The 17,533-nt window shown below is 42.5% G+C and overlaps 1 protein-coding gene across 2 annotated transcripts in view; it reads right to left on the minus strand.

Annotated features, from left to right (window-relative positions):
• The window catches only part of srfb (serum response factor b), a 31,823-nt gene that overhangs the window by 11,195 nt on the left and 3,095 nt on the right, over nucleotides 1-17,533 (minus strand). For both annotated transcript variants that reach the window (XM_067385707.1, XM_067385708.1), the window contains exon 2: nucleotides 12,762-13,028. In XM_067385707.1, the coding sequence (XP_067241808.1) occupies nucleotides 12,762-13,028 (267 nt within the window). The remainder of the gene's footprint in view (nucleotides 1-12,761; nucleotides 13,029-17,533) is intronic.

Genomic DNA, 17,533 nt, shown 5'->3' on the forward strand with positions numbered 1-17,533 from the left:
TCACACGCACACAGTCGCACACACACAGTCGCACACACACAGTCGCACACACACAGTCGCACACGCACAGTCGCGCACGCACACAGTCGCACGCACACAGTCGCACGCACACAGTCGCACACACACAGTTGCGCACACACAGTCGCACACACAGTCGCACACACAGTCGCACACACAGTCGCACACACAGTCGCACACACAGTCGCACACACACAGTCGAACACACATACACACGCACGCAGACGCACACACAGTCGCAGTCGCACACACACAGTCGCACACACACAGTCGCACACACACAGTCGCACACACAGTCGCACACAGTCGCGCACACAGTCGCACACACAGTCGCACACACAGTCGCACACACACAGTCGCACACACACAGTCGCACACACACAGTCGCACACACACAGTCGCACACACACAGTCGCACACACACAGTCGCACACACAGTCGCACACACAGTCGCACACACAGTCGCACACACAGTCGCACACACAGTCGCACACACAGTCGCACACACACAGTCGCACACACAGTCGCACACACAGTCGCACACACACAGTCGCACACACACAGTCGCACACACACAGTCGCACACACAGTCGCACACACACAGTCGCACACACAGTCGCACACACAGTCGCACACAGTCGCACACACAGTCGCACACACAGTCGCACGCACAGTCGCACACACAGTCGCACACACAGTCGCACACACAGTCGCACACGCAGTCACACGCACACAGTCGCACACACAGTCGCACACACACAGTCGCACACACACAGTCGCACACACACAGTCGCACACACACAGTCGCACACACAGTCGCACACACAGTCGCACACACAGTCGCACACACACAGTCGCACACACACAGTCGCACACACACAGTCGCGCACACACAGTCGCGCACACACAGTCGCGCACACACAGTCGCGCACACACAGTCGCGCACACACAGTCGCGCACACACAGTCGCGCACACACAGTCGCGCACACAGTCGCGCACACACAGTCGCGCACACACAGTCGCGCACACACAGTCGCGCACACACAGTCGCACACACAGTCGCACAGTCACACACAGTCGCGCACACACACAATCGCGCGCACAGTCGCGCACACAGTCGCGCACACACAGTCGCGCACACACAGTCGCGCACACACAGTCGCACACACAGTCGCACACACAGTCGCACACACAGTCGCACACACAGTCGCGCACACACAGTCGCACACACAGTCGCACACACAGTCACAGTCGCGCACACACAGTCGCGCACACACAGTCGCGCACACAGTCACAGTCGCGCACACAGTCGCAGTCGCGCACACACAGTCACAGTCGCGCACACACAGTCAGTCGCGCACACACAGTCACAGTCGCGCACACACAGTCACAGTCGCGCACACAGTCGCGCACACACAGTCGCGCACACAGTCGCGCGCACACAGTCGCGCGCACACAGTCACAGTTGCGCACACAGTCACAGTTGCGCACACAGTCACAGTTGCGCACACAGTCACAGTTGCGCACACAGTCAGTCGCGCACACAGTCGCACACACACACTCTCCCACAGTAGCACACACAGTCGCACACACACAGTCGCACACGCACAGTCACACGCACACAGTCGCACACACAGTCGCACACACAGTCGCACACACAGTCACAGTCGCGCACAGTTGCGCACACACAGTCGCGCACACACAGTCGCACACACACAGTCGCACACACAGTCCACACAGTCGCACACACAGTCGCACACACACAGTCGCGCACACACAGTCGCACACACACAGTCGCGCACACACACAATCGCCCCCACAATCGCGCGCACACAGTCGCACACACACACACACAGTCAGTCGCGCACACAGTCGCGCACACACAGTAGCACACAGTAGCACACACACACAGTCAGACTCGCACAGTCGCGCACACAGTCGGGGCACACACAGCCACGCACACAGTAGCACACACACAGTCGCGCACACACAGTCACAGTCGCGCACACAGTCGCACACACACACTCGCCCACAGTAGCACACACAGTCGCACACGCACAGTCGCGCACACACAGTCACAGTCGCGCACACAGTCGCACACACACACTCGCCCACAGTAGCACACACAGTCGCACACGCACAGTCACACGCACACAGTCGCACACACAGTCGCACACGCAGTCGCACACGCAGTCGCACACACACAATCGCGCGCACACAGTCGCACACACACAGTCGCACACACACAGTCGCACACACAGTCGCGCACACACACAGTCGCGCACACAGTCACAGTCGCACACACACAGTCGCACACACACAGTCGCACACAGTCGCACACACAGTCGCGCACACACAGTCGAGCACACAGACACTTGCGCACAGTCGCACACGCAGTCGCGCACACACAGTCGCGCACACACAGTCACAGTCGCGCACACAGTCGCACACACACACTCGCCCACAGTAGCACACACAGTCGCACACACACAGTCGCACACGCACAGTCACACGCACACAGTCGCACACACAGTCGCACACACAGTCGCACACACAGTCGCACACACAGTCGCACACACAGTCGCACACACAGTCGCACACACAGTCACAGTCGCGCACACACAGTCGCACACAGTCGCGCACAGTTGCGCACACACAGTCGCGCACACACAGTCGCACACACACAGTCGCACACACACAGTCGCACACACAGTCACAGTCGCGCACAGTTGCGCACACACAGTCGCGCACACACAGTCGCAGTCGCAGTCACGCGCACACAGTCGCGCACACACAATCGCACAGTCACACGCACACAGTCGCGCGCACACACACAGTCGCGCGCACACACACAGTCGCGCACACAGTCACAGTCGCGCACACAGTCACAGTCGCGCACACAGTCACAGTCGCGCACACAGTCACAGTCGCGCACACAGTCACAGTCGCGCACACACAGTCGCGCACACACAGTCGCGCACACACACAGTCGCGCACACACAGTCGCGCACACACAGTCGCGCACACAGTCACAGTCGCACACAGTCACAGTCGCGCACACAGTCGCACACACACGGTGGCACACACACAATCGCACAGTCACACGCACACAGTCGCGCACAATCACAGTCGCGCACACACAGTCGCACACACGCAGTCGCGCACACACAGTCGCACAGTCATACACACAAGCGCATGCACTAATGCACTCACACACACACACACTCTCACACACACACTTTCTCACATACAGACACAATCACCATGTACACTCTCTCCCACACACACACACACACACCATACACTCACACACGCTCGCTCACAGACACTCAATGCGAGTAATATTTTTAATATTGTATTTTATTATTTACTATAATATAGTAAAGTGTATTTTATTCCTGTGATCAAAGCTGAATTTTCAGCATCATTACTCCAGTCTTCAGTGTCACATGATCCTTCAGAAATCATTCTAATATGCTGATTTGCTGCTCAAGAAACATTTCTGATTATTATCAATGTTGAAAACAGTTGTGCTGCTTAATTGTTTTGTGGAAAGTGATACTTTTTTTTTTCAGGATTCTTTGATGAATAGAAACATTTATTTGAAATAGAAAACTTTTGTAACTTTACAAATGTCTTTACTGTCACTTTTGATCAATTTAATGCGTTCTTGCTGAATAAAAGTATTAATTTGTACTTCAATAATGTTCAGACATACTGTACAACAAATGATCACCAAAAACACACATTTCAACCTCCCATCAAAAGGTCATGTTATGGATCAGCTGCTCTTCCAGTTTCTTCTGTTAGAGGTTAATATGAGCAAAACCACAAAGGAAAAAATGTTCCCAAACCAGAATCACAGAAGAACAAACACGCTAATGAAATCATGATTGAGTGAGTCTGTTTGAGGTTTATATGTGACTGATTGAGTAGGTCAGAGGTAGAGCGAGCCGCCATCAGCTTTACCGACTGATCTTTTGTGTTATTTAATAGCACACATATATCTACAGTACATTATCAATAAGTATCGTGTCTGAATCTGTTCTTCAGGCTTCATTCTCACAGCAGCACTTGAAATGTGCTAGTTATTGTTGTTATGCTCAGGTATGAGCAGATAATTAATCAACTGTGTCCTCATTACAGCAATTATTCTCAATATATGTAACCTTGAGCTTCTGCTGAACAATTATGCAAACAGAGCATGAACATTAAATCATTCAGTTTCAGAGCCTAGAAATAAAAACTGCACAATAAATAATGCAGGATGTAATTCAGTGAAATAAGCATCTGTGCCGTGATGGATGTGCTTTGAGGGAGCGTCTCCTTCTGCTCTCTACTTCAGTAGTAAGTAACTCATGTTCACTACATAGTGACTCACGTCACAAGGCACTAGAGAGGCAAATGAGACACAGCCGGAGCGTTTAACTGAGGAATCCTGATGTCCAAGGTCCGACTGAACCACTGTTCAAACAAGTCACACTGGGAACTGCAGAGCATTTCTCTGAAATCCCAAAGAATCAGCAGTGGGAACGTCTGCGATTCCATCTCTCTCCTATCAAACATGTCAGATAATAAAACATTTATAGGCCTGTTTGAGGGTCAAGTGTAAAAATCATTATGTCTATGGAAAGTCCACAAAAAACATGAAAACCAAACATACCTCTGTCTGTCTGTCTGTCTGTGTGCGTGAGAGAGAGTGTGCTTATATTTATCCATAAGACCCCACAAAGTATGAAAGATAGGGAATTTTTGACTTTGTGGGGTCCTTTACTTGTGTGTGTGTGTGCGTAATGGACTAGTATAAGATTGGTTCCTGCCGCATTGGTGCTCGTGTTTCCTGACAGCTGTTTGTACCTTCAGCTGTTGTTCACACGCCTCCGTTTCTAGTGTTTTCTCGCGCTCTCTCTCTCTCTCACACACACACACACACACACACACACACACACACACACACACACACACACACACACACACACACATGTTTGTTTTTGTGAATTGTGGGGACTTTCCATAGACTTCAATGCATTTTACACTGAACAAACTGTACATTCTATCCCCCTACCCTGCCCCTACCCCTAAACCTAACCCTCACAGGAAACTGTGCAAACTTTTACTTTTTCACAAAAACTCATTCTATATGATTTATAAACCCATTTACATTGTGGGGACCGCTGGCTGGTCCCCACGATGTAGGTGAACTCAGGTTTATATTACATCATGGGGACATTTGGTCCCCACAATGTAATATAAACAAAAGCACACACACACACACACACACACACACACACACACACACACACACACACACACACACACACACACACACACACACACACACACACACACACACACACACACACACACACACGAGCCCTCTAAACATCAGCATGAGGAAAGAGTTCATATTTACCACAGGAAACACTTCTGATATCACTGCCTGTCTGATGGGAGAAAATACAGATGAAAATAACGAGCTCATAATCGTCAAGGTTACGGTCACATCGTCATCATCATCAGAATAAATGAGTTCAAACTGCATTAATGTCTCAGTCTCACTCCTCCATATAACACTCAACAATTAACAATAGTGATCAACAAACATCATCATCTCCCCAACATCAACACAACACAGGGCAGATCTCTAGAAGAAAGGCCAGATCTTACACAAGCTCCACAATCACCTTTCCTCTGAAAGATGGCATGATCAGATGCAATAATAAATGATCCGCAAGCAGACGTCACATTCACACCTCAAACCGCTGAGAGCAACGGTTGCGTTTAACTGTGGGAGTGAACAATTACTGTAAAGACTGCTGTGTGTGTGTTCTGGTCGACGGTCTCGTTCTAATCTCTGTGTTTCTGGCTGCCGTCTCTGCCTCTGTCACTCTGCCAGCCATGTGGAATTCACAGCTCCATTTGGGACGGCTAAAAAAGGCAAGGCAGCCCAAGTTAGAGAGGTGCAGCCAATCGCCGCTGACCCGTCCAGTTGCTCGCGCCCCTCCCGCCGCTGACACGCCACTCAACGCACACCTCCAGCGGCCGCATGAAATGTGTCAGTCAGGAGACTCAGTCTCTCTCACCGCTTCTGAATCTACAGCAGTGGGACTGAAGGAATGATGCATCTGCGAGTAAGCTGGATAAACCCAATGCAATCAAAGAGAACAAATCATTTGTCAGCTGCTTTTAACTCAAGCGACTCACAGTGAATTCAAGTTTACATGTTAATCAGTTCATGCATTGCCTGGGATTGGAACCCATGACCTCCACGCTCTATTAAACACACATCATGTCTTTATTTTGCACTGCCTGCTGCTTACAACAAACATACAGCGCAATCTAATTCATAAACAAACAAACCTGTTCTTTTTTATAAATCAGTCAAAACAATTCTAAAATCAGTAGTTCTCGACTTAACTCTGAAGTGAACTAACCCTTTCAAAATTTCCTGATAATTTTCTCACCCCCATGATGTTTAGGTCTTTCTTCGGTCGAAAAGAAATTAAGGTTTTTGAGGAAAACATTCCAGGATTTTTCTCCATACAGTTACCAATCGGTTGAAGGTCCAAAAGTCAGTTTCAGTGCAGCTTCAAAGAGCTCTACATGATCCCAGACGAGGAATAAGAGTCTTATCTAGAGAAACAATCTATCACTTTAAAAAAAAAAAAAAAACCTTTTAACAACAAATGCTCATCTTGACTGTTCTGCGATGCGCCACGCGTTACGTAATCACATTGGAAAGGTCACGTAATGCGTAACGTAGGCGAAAGTACTCATCCAGTGTCTACAACGCGAACATGCAAAGAGCAAAGACTAAGTCATGCGGCCTTTTCAATAAAACAACGATGTCTGACAATTTTGAAGTTGGAGGAGAAAATGCGATGGAGTTTTTCGCCCTACCATGGTACTTCCACCTACATCACGCGTGACCTTTCCAACGTGATTACGTAATGCATCGCAGAACAGTCCAGATGAGCATTTGTAGTTAAAAACTTTTATTTTTATTAGAAAATGACCAATAGTTTTGCCAGATAAGACTCTTATTCCTCGTCTGGGATCATGTAGAACTGACATTTGGACCTTCAACCTGTTGAACCCCAGTGAAGTCCACTATATGGAGAAAAATCCTGGAATGTTTTCCTCAAAAACCTTAATTTCTTTTCAACTGAAGACAGACATAAACATCTTAGATGACAAGAGGGTGAGAAAATTCAGGAAATTTTAATTCTGAAGTGAACTAAACCTTTAAATCACTGAAACTCAATACAGCTCATGGTCATATTAATGCATCTCTATTTTTTAGGGATGTTGTTTATCATCCAAAGTGATATAAAAATGTTTTTCTTGTGTTCAATGTTAAACTTCTGAAGCAAGAGGAGAAGAGCAGATTCTGACTCTTTTCTGGCTGTCACGGGTGATGAATGAGTGCAGCACGCAGGTTTAGAGATGTTTTACATCGTAGGAAGACTAATTAGACTTTATTCTGTGTGTAATCAATGCAAAACACTTCTGGAAACTACAGATTTCTGCTGGAGTAGGTTCTCTCTGCAAGAGCAAACTCACTCTCACACACACACACACACTCAGGTTGGTTCATTATGCGATTTCATCTTGCAGACGTGGGTGATTTTCAGGAGAAGCGGCCGCAGTGACGGATGGAGGTTTGGCATCGTAATGCTGGAATGCACTGCCAATGCCAGGCTAAAACGACTCTTCATGACAAACGCTTCAGTGTGAGCAAACATCAGCGTGAGGCCGAGAGAGTAACGGCGCTCTGGGTTCGGGCCATGTTTAAGAGTCTGAGTGATGAAGTAGATAGAAGGACTCTAATGAGCACAAACAAACCACACCAGCTCAAACATGGAGCGATGCCCACCACAGCGATATCATGACATCCACGTAAAACACATCACCGACCGGCAGACTCCACCCCAGAGCTGATTTACAGTCACTATAATCACCCAACTGTAAGATGCTTCAAATGAACAACATCTGCACTGCAAAAACACACTTTCTAAACATTTAAAAAAAAAAAAAAAAAAAAAACATAAATCAAGATACATTTACTTGAGAAGCAAAATGGTGTCTTGTTTTCTGAAAAATTTATCAAAATTAAGTACCTTTATGCTTAAAACTAGGCCTGTCATAATTATTGATTAATTGTGATTATTCAGTCTAATCGTGATTATTTGAGATTACAGCAATAATTGTGAAGTTAGCCAAATTTTGCCAAGGAATATACAGTAAATGCATCTTGATTTAAGAATGTTTAGATATTTGTACTGGAAAACAAGACAAAAATACTGAGGTAGAAAATAATTTTTTGCAGTCAAATGTACACCAGTAAATCAAGCTGAAAATGATAATAACAGAGTCTATCTGTCTGCATGAATTCCTACAGCTTCATCTAACATCATGACACTGGCCACCCTAAACATACAACCTCCAAATCACATCAGCGGAGAAGAAAGAGGCCAGCGGGTCCGTCGACAGCTGCGGCTCATATGGAATGTGAGGGGCCTCGGCCAAGAGCGCGCTGGGAAATCACACCATATAAGGCCATGGAGGCAGAATCCAGTTTTTATCAATGAGAGGAACGCGCTCGACTGAGTCTGTGCAAATGTGACCCGGCCAGCAGAACCTGGCTCTTTATCCGGTCATGCCAAACGTCAGCGGGGTTAAGCTGAAGGACGGCTTCAAAGACGGGACGCTGAGGCGACCGACGGCTCGTGTCGGGTTCTCAGGACAGGTGCTGCTGGACCGACTGCATCTGTTCATCATTTAGACACAATAAACCTGACACCAGCTACAGTAACGGTCTTCGCACGGAACAACGTCCATTATTGATGCAATAACATGTTAAATCTGCTGTGGGACATTTCTCTGTAATGTAATGAGTGTTTCCAAACAGGTTTCCTGGAGACGGCCTTCATCTTCCTTAGATTCATACAGTACTGCATATGTGATGCCAATCAAATCTACCAATCTGCTTATATTAGGGGTGTAACTGACTATTTGTGTAATGATATTCAAACTGAACCGAAAAACTGATGCACCACCCACGGTTAGAGTTGTCAAAAGTACCGACTTCGCTACCAATGGGACACTTGAGCGGATTCATAAACACCTCCGATTGACCATTGTGTTGACGCACACATCAGATATGTCTGTGATTTGCTACAATAATCAACGCACGGCAGTGTTTGAAAGCATTCAAGTGTTTGAATTTGAAAGCCTTTTGAAAGTGGGAGCGTTTGAAAGCAGGCCTCTATCAGCAGACCGGTCCATGTGTATCTGTGTAAGCTCTCGGTGAAGAGTGTCACTGATGACTATTTACAACTTTTTTACAGCGTTGATCGTTGAAGCCAATCACAGACATATCTGATGAGCGTGTGAACACAATGGCCAATCAGAGGTGTTTACGAATCCGCTCAACAGCGCTCAAAGCATCACATTTTTAAAATTTCAGTACTGACTTGGTACTGAAGTCGGTACTTTTGACAACTCCACCCATGGTACGTACTGTGATACGCTCATGGTGTACCGAATGCGACCCGCCCCCTGCTGCCCAGCTCTGGCCCACTGGATCTACACAACGAATACAGCGTTGTAACCCAACCACCAATAATCACAATAAGCTCTGCGTTTTGTTACTTTCGATAAGAAACAAGGTGTCATCTTTCAAATCCTGTCCATTTTATCATGAAATTCAAACAAAAATAGCGTTTTGGCGGCAGTAGATCGCTCTACAGGCGCCTCATTTCAAATGTCAGTGTGGGGCGCGAGTGAACGCGGTCATCTCTTCCTCTTTAATACTAGTTACAGAATAAACACGAATGAACATCTGAAGGTATGTTGAAAGATACAGTACAACTTACTGTAAGGTATAATATCTTGTGTAATCGCTCAATCAATCAGTGTTTTGCCAGAAAAATGAATTCTTTCGCTAAATATATGCACAAATATTTACCCTATATATTCATTATGTTTTACTTAACTTGTTAGTGATGTCTTGATTATTTAATGTATGTTTAAATAAATCTGTCATGAAAATGACAGCCACTGTGTAAATGATTATATTTCAACAATGATTTGACTATATGCACGGAATAATATAAGCCAGCTGGAAAAAACTTCCGGTGAAATGTCACTTGCTGGTGTGTTGAGCATCAATGGTGTAATACTTAGTTTATAATCAGAATATAGTTACTTAAATAGTCAGGCATAGCATTAATTTAGTTAATCAAACGTAAATAAAGACGTACCTCAGTGTTCCTCCTCTGCTAAATTAAATTCGGCCATCAGTTTCACACTTTCGTGTGAAAAAGCATCAAAATTAAATGGTTTATTGTACACTTTAGTTAGATTCAATTAATAAAATGTGAGTTTTCACAAGTGTGCCAAAATCATTGAGCTTGCACTGCTTCCACTTCAAAGCGAAAGCGCGGGGCTCGCTTTCTGTGTAATTTATTCACAAGAAAAGTTATTGTTTTTCATGCGATTTTGTGAGTTCTTCATACTTCACATTGACAATTTTTTTAAACCTGGCCATTTTATTATGTTTAATATTTATTCAAAAGCTAAACTAAGTGAAAAGCTATTAAAGGAAATGGCTAATAAATGCTACTCTGCCCCCACCTGCTGGTTAAAGTGGTAATTAATGTCTTTTTTATTTTTAAATAAGCGTTTTCTATCAAATGTTGGATTTCCTACATTTGAAACGTTCGGTTTTACAAATGGGGACAACACATTACAAATAACATTTGAAGTGCTCAAAAAAAAAAAAAAAATTTAGTAAATGTGATAACTGCATTAAAATATGAATACAACATTAAAAAGTCAACCACTGATGGTTGTGTGTCGATGTACAGCGAGTACAAATGATAAGCTAACAGGTCACCGGAAATGCCCAAGCTGGCTTAACGACAACCAGGAAGTGACTGTGCATATAGTCATCATTTTACTGTTTAGAAGTTGCAAAAACTGACTTATGTGCAGTTTACAAGTTTGCATACAATTTGTTATTTGAGTGATCATTATATCTAAAAATAAACAGCAACTGAATTTGGGCTAATAGTTTGGGCTCTGAACCTTTATTATTATAGTAATGTGCAAGTAAGTGCTCCATATATACAGTAGTTTACATCATTAACAGAGATCATTTTTTATCCTTAAGAAACGTTTAATTATAATTGAATTAATTTAAAGATAGAGACACAATTTTTTCAGTAAACTACGGAAGAGGATTAGGGCCAAGCAATAATAAAAAAAATAAAACCATCTCGAGATTAAACTCGTTAAATTTCGAATAAAAAACTCGTTACATTTCGATAAAAAAAGTCTAAATAAAATGTTGAGAATAAACTTGTTAAATTACGTGAAAAAACTCGTTAAATTTTGAGAAAAAAGTCGAGATAAAATGTTGAGAATAAACTTTAAATTACGAGAAAAAAAGTTGAGATAAAATGTTGAGAATAAACTTGTTAAATTACGAGAAAAAAACTCGTTAAATTTTGAGAAAAAAGTCGAGATAAAATGTTGAGAATAAACTTGTTAAATTACGAGAAAAAAACTCGTTAAATTTCGAGAAAAAAGTCGAGATAAAATGTTGAGAATAAACTTGTTAAATTACGAGAAAAAAACTCGTTAAATTTCGAGAAAAAAGTCGAGATAAAATGTTGAGAGTAAACTTGTTAAATTACGAGAAAAAAACTCGTTACATTTCAAGATAAAAGGCGAGATAAAATGTTGAGAATAAACTCATTAAATTACGTGAAAAAAGTTGAGATAAAATGTTGAGAATAAACTCGTATTCTCAACATATTCTCATTCGTTAAATTACGAATTTGTTCTCATAATTTAACGACTTTTTTCTTGTAATTTAATGACTTTATTCTCATAATTTAATGAGTTTATTCTCAACGTTTATCTTGACTTTTTTCTCGAAATGTAACGAGTTTAATCTCGAGTTGGTTTTATTTTTTTTTATTATTGCTTGGCCCTAATCCTCTTCCGTAGTAAACTACGAATTAAAAAAAAAAAAAAAAAGTATAATTTTTCCCCCTGCTGTACCGAACCGTGACTTCAAAACCGAGGCACATACCGAACAGTCAGTTTTGTGTACCGTTACAGCCCTAGCTTAAACTACAAATGATTGACATTCAACATGAAACCTGACACATGCGTTCTGACTACGGTAATGTGAAACTCAACATTGGACTGAAGCAGGAATCAGAACAAACACAGTGTGATCAATACTCCATCTAGACAGAAAGCAACAAGTAAACATGAGATGTTTGGTTTACAGACGGCTCTGAACCTACTTATATGATTAATCTGAGAAAAGCTGGAGAGGATCGTCTTGTAACGCTTTCAAGCGTCATTTACAAGTGATTCATTTCTGATGGGATGAAGTCAACAAACTACAAAGTGAAGGTCATAATAAGTGCAGCACTATTTATACTCACTATCTATCTGCTCTGAGCAGAGGTGAATCACTCTAGTAAACACAGTAAAGAAGGCAGACTGTCTGAAGAAGCAGATCAGAACGCGGAGGATGAAGAACAAACGTGCAGACGGGAGGAATGAAATACTTGAGCGCTTTAATATGGCAACAATAACTCTTCAGTGTGTGGATTTTGGACCAACTCGAGAGTTTTTCCCTTTTCATGTGATTCATGGATTCATGAAATATGAGAAGAAAAAGACAAAGCCAAGCAGAACATCTCAATGCTGAACTCACCTTGGTTTCTCCAAGACTCTCGGACTCGGACACCTGGTAGGTGAGGTCGGTCTCCTCGAAGCCCGTGGCGCTCATCCTCTGGTCCGTGGACGGGTCGGACCGAGGTGGAGAGTCCGGAGAGTTCAGGCAGGTTTGGATCAGCGCTTTACCCGTCTCGCTGGTGATCATGGGCTGCAGCTTACGTGTGGCAAACGTGTAGACGTGACCCGTCTCGCTGGCCACTAACAGCAGGACTTGAGTTCCCGTGAGTGTGGAGAGCTCGTACGCCTTCAGAGAGAGAGACAGAATGCAGAAAACGCTCAGAAATCACAGCTAACGCTCAACAGAACAACACGTGTTTTAAACAGCCTTTAAGATATCAGCAAAACATTGAAAGCCAAGTCAGCTTTATAAAATACTTAATGTTAGCTAGTTAATGCATTAACTAATGGTTTCTTCTTATAATGTGTTAGCAGTAAGTGTTTCTCTATTGAGATTGAGATTTGCTGTTGTAGACTCAGAAACTGAAGGGATGTTTCTAAAGGGTCTGGCTCAGTGTTTACTAACAGATAACCATTGGAAGCCGAGAGATGGTTTAAACTGGTCCAGACGAGCGTTCGCTCCAGACGTATGGCAGAGACGCAGCTGAAACAATGTGAGATAAGACTATTAATAGAGACGCCGGTCAGCGTGTGACTGATTGCGCTGAAGGAGGAACGCTGGGCTACAGAGTAACCAATCATGAGACTAACCAGCACAGGACATTATTAATGAGGGTCATTAGTGCTGCAGAATCAATAATGACATGTGTTCAGTCTATCACTACTGCAATTGTCATGAAAAAGATCAAATATACTGTATGATACATGTATAATACACACAGCAGAAATGTGTTTAGTCAGTTTTTGGATGTGTTTATGCAACTCTGTATGTGATCCAGACTAGTTTCCAGTGATTGTGTGTTCAACACAAGTGTATTTTGTCTCACGCCTTAAGTCACTAGTTACTTAGGTAAAACTAGTGAAGTGCAATGAGACAAAACTACACTAAACACACAATTACTGAAAACAAATATCACAGGCAATGCATTGTTAAGAACATTTGGATTAAATCATTTGTAAATTTTTTTTTTTTTACTAATTTCGACCGTTTATGGCATAATTGGTATCATTGTTTGCAGTATGACTCACAGAATCTATCAAGACCTGTTTCACTAAAATAGGCAAAACTAATCAAAAGCAATTTTTTTTTTTTAAATTTCATGATAAATTTTGACCAGAAGGTTGTGCCGTTCCAAAACTTTGAGTACCTTCAGGGCATGGTCCCAGTGACTCAAAGAGTTTTGTAATTATACGGTAATGTGAAAAAATAGCCATTTTTCATATCTCCTGACCAGTAGGTGGCACTGCGCCAAAACACCAGTGTTGCCAATTTAGCGATTCTGTCACTAGATTTAGCGACTTCCCTGCCCCTTTTGAGACTCTTTTCAAAAGTTTAGGGACAAATCTAGCAACTTCTTGGACAAACCTTATCTAAATTCTTATTTTGCCTTTATATTTATATAGATCAATGAATTTGCCATTATGATGCCATCTAGTGACATTTAGCTACCAGTTTTAGTTACTTTCAATTGAAAGCAGTTGGCGACACTGCGAAACGCTGCATTCTCATAATTTAGTGACATATTTAGTGAACTGAATTGTAGGTTTTGTTGCGTCGCTTCACTAGCGCTGCTCGCGGCAGAAGTTGAAAAATTTTCAAAAAAGCCAATCAGATCGCCTTATGCAAATACTCTAGTGCAGACGCTAGCTAATTGCGTTTATGCAACTAAAGATGCACAGATACTAAATTTCCCCACCGATTATTCAGAGCGATATCTGCCGATACTGATAACGATACCGATAGTTTGAGGGGTTTTGCCTTTTATACCTTCTTTTAAATGAATGATAGTTTCATTATAATTAATAATTAATCATTATATTTTGAAAGAAATGCAAATAAAAACTTTGCATTTCATCAACTTGTTTCAGAGTAACTGGTTTCAGTTAACATTACTCATTAATATTAACACACATTAACTAAATTATGAAGATAAAATGAATATTTCTTAACTTTCCGAATGTTATTAATTCATATAATTACTATTAATATTAAACATCAAACTGGTTTCTTAGCATTTTCTTTACACAAAGACCAAATGCAGTGCATTTTCCTGCCCTCTTTTGATTGACAGGATATATCGGCCCTGACTATCGGCTGTTTTTAAACTAAACTATCAGCCAATAGCCGATTTTGGTGAAAATTGGAGGAACCGTCTAAGATGAGTTAAAAAAAAACTTCATGATGGAAAATGACGTCATAGGGTGCAATCGAATCATCTTGAGCTAAGGATTTTACTTTCCAGAACATACGGCAGAAAAGTTATTAGCATATATGGATACTTGGCCCCTAATAATATAACAAAAACCAGTTTGCAACTTTACGGACTGTTTTTGAACTGCTAAAATAACAAAGGGGGTGAAAAAAAAAACCAATTCAAGTAACAAATGATTATGCATGTTTTTGCAATATTTACTCATCAAATACATCTAATTTTCTTTGTTGATGACCTTTAAGTAGGGCTGGGTACCGAACTCGATACTTTTTTAGGTACCGATCGAACTGCCTCGATACTATCGAGTATCGAAAAGTGTCTTGTCATTCGGTACCAAATTTCGGTACCTCAGAATGGAGCCGAGTAGAGGGGCGGAGAAATGCTTTCGCTGTCTCGTTGAGGAGCAAGTAACGTTGCGCTACATTATTATTTATATCTAAATATATAAAACTATACGCGCGAGAGAGACCCTATGTGCGAGAGGGCGAGTGAATCAACGGTTTCGTTTTCAGTTTATCTCCGAATGGACGGGTGAGAAACGGCTGTTTATGTGAGCAGCCGGTTCACTACAGATAATACTGTTAACATAAAACAAAAGTGTCGCACTGCCTGCAGAAACAGCGGAACGCGCAATGTTTTTTAGACTAGTTATGGACAGGTACAACACACAGCAGCTTTACATCAGCGTTCGTCCCTCAAGTCTATGGAAACACGCGACCGGTTCGTGACCGGCTCGTTCGCCTGCACGAGCACAGGCTCTGCCTCTGGCTCCAGAACGCGAACAATTCTGCTGAAAAAGGGGTATCAGCGTCCTCCTGATACTGCGGATAATCTGCGGGTCGAGCCAAGTAATAAAAAAATAACATTCAAATTAATTGCGGGTGGATGAAAGATGAATCATTAATGTGTTGATTTTAATAAAGACACAGAACTCTTATTTCAACGAACTTGCGTCACTCTTACTTCCGCTTTGATCTTGTTAATAATAATTAATTTTTTGAAGAAGAACAATTGCTGAGTGATTTAAAAAGAGCCTCACATACTGAATTTTTGCATTGAAAACTAAACTTTATTAAAACTATTTGCACTGATTTATTGTGTTGGGTAAATTTAGTTAATTTGTGCTTTTTTTATTCCCCGCAGTGGCTCAGGAGAGTCTTTGAGTCTGAAAAAAGTAAACAAAATTAAAATATAAAACCAAATATTTTTTTTGAGGTTATGTAATCTTGTTTAAACAGATTTTATAAAATTGGTATTGAAAAAGGTATCGTTTAGGTATCGGTATCGAAGTCAAGGTATCGGTATCGTCTCGGTATCGACAATTTTCAAACGATACCCAGCCCTACCTTTAAGTTTTCCATCTAATTTCATTGCAAAATGTGTGCAACAACAATAAAAGCATTCAGATTCTGATTTATGTTGAATATTACAGGCCTTCAAACACCACCATCTAATACAGGACATTTCTCAGAGCAGATTGTGAGCAAAAGCTCAGGACTCTCATATGAAGAGTGTTTGAGGAGCAGCTGTGAAAGAGTTCAAAGAGTCAGTTTGATCATCCCATCACGTCTCCGTTTGCTCAGCTGTTTAGTATGAGTGACGGCAGGTGATGAGACTCACCGACACACTCAACTTCAACTAGTAACACTAACATCCAATAAGTGTGTGTGGTGTGAAAGCACATTTGTCAGATGTTTACGGCCCATGTGGGCTGCTTAATTCGCTCACCTTCTGCAGAAAACTGATTTAACCAGGAATAAATACAGAATACGAATGTAAAGATGGGAAGTGAGATGCACACAAACTAACTTTACGCAATATTACATTCATGCATGTATTTTGCAGACGCTTCCATCCAATTTCTCTATAGGTGAATCACATCTCAAACACTTCTAGACTGAACAGGCTCATGTGCAGAAAAACTCTCATTCCTCTGCTTTCTCAAAGCGTAATAAATGGCAGAATTCCCTGTGCAGCTTTCCACATTCAGCTGAAGGATGAAGGAAGACTATCAGCTCATCAAGAAGATCAAAAAGGACCCGAGAGAGAGATTCGACCCAACCATGAGCTCATGAAAGATCTCGTTCTTACAGCCAATGACAGCCAGTATTACTTCATCTTAAAGGGATCGTTCAGCCAAAAGCGATCATTCTGTCATCATTCACTCATGTCGCCCAAACATGTTTGACTTTCTGTGGAACATAATCAGGATGATCTTGAACAATGTCCATGCTGCTTTTTTAATGAAGTGCAATCAAACACCATTTAAGAACCATAAAAGCAGCTCATATAAAACATTGAAGCATTTGATATTATGAAATTAAATACAGTGCAGGATTCATATGGATGGACTTTTGTAATAGTGCTTTTTGGAGATTGACAGTCATGGTTACTATAAATAAAAAGAGCATTTTGTTCA

This window comes from Chanodichthys erythropterus, chromosome 5 (genome assembly GCF_024489055.1).
Source record: "Chanodichthys erythropterus isolate Z2021 chromosome 5, ASM2448905v1, whole genome shotgun sequence".
Taxonomy (NCBI): Eukaryota; Metazoa; Chordata; class Actinopteri; order Cypriniformes; family Xenocyprididae; genus Chanodichthys; species Chanodichthys erythropterus.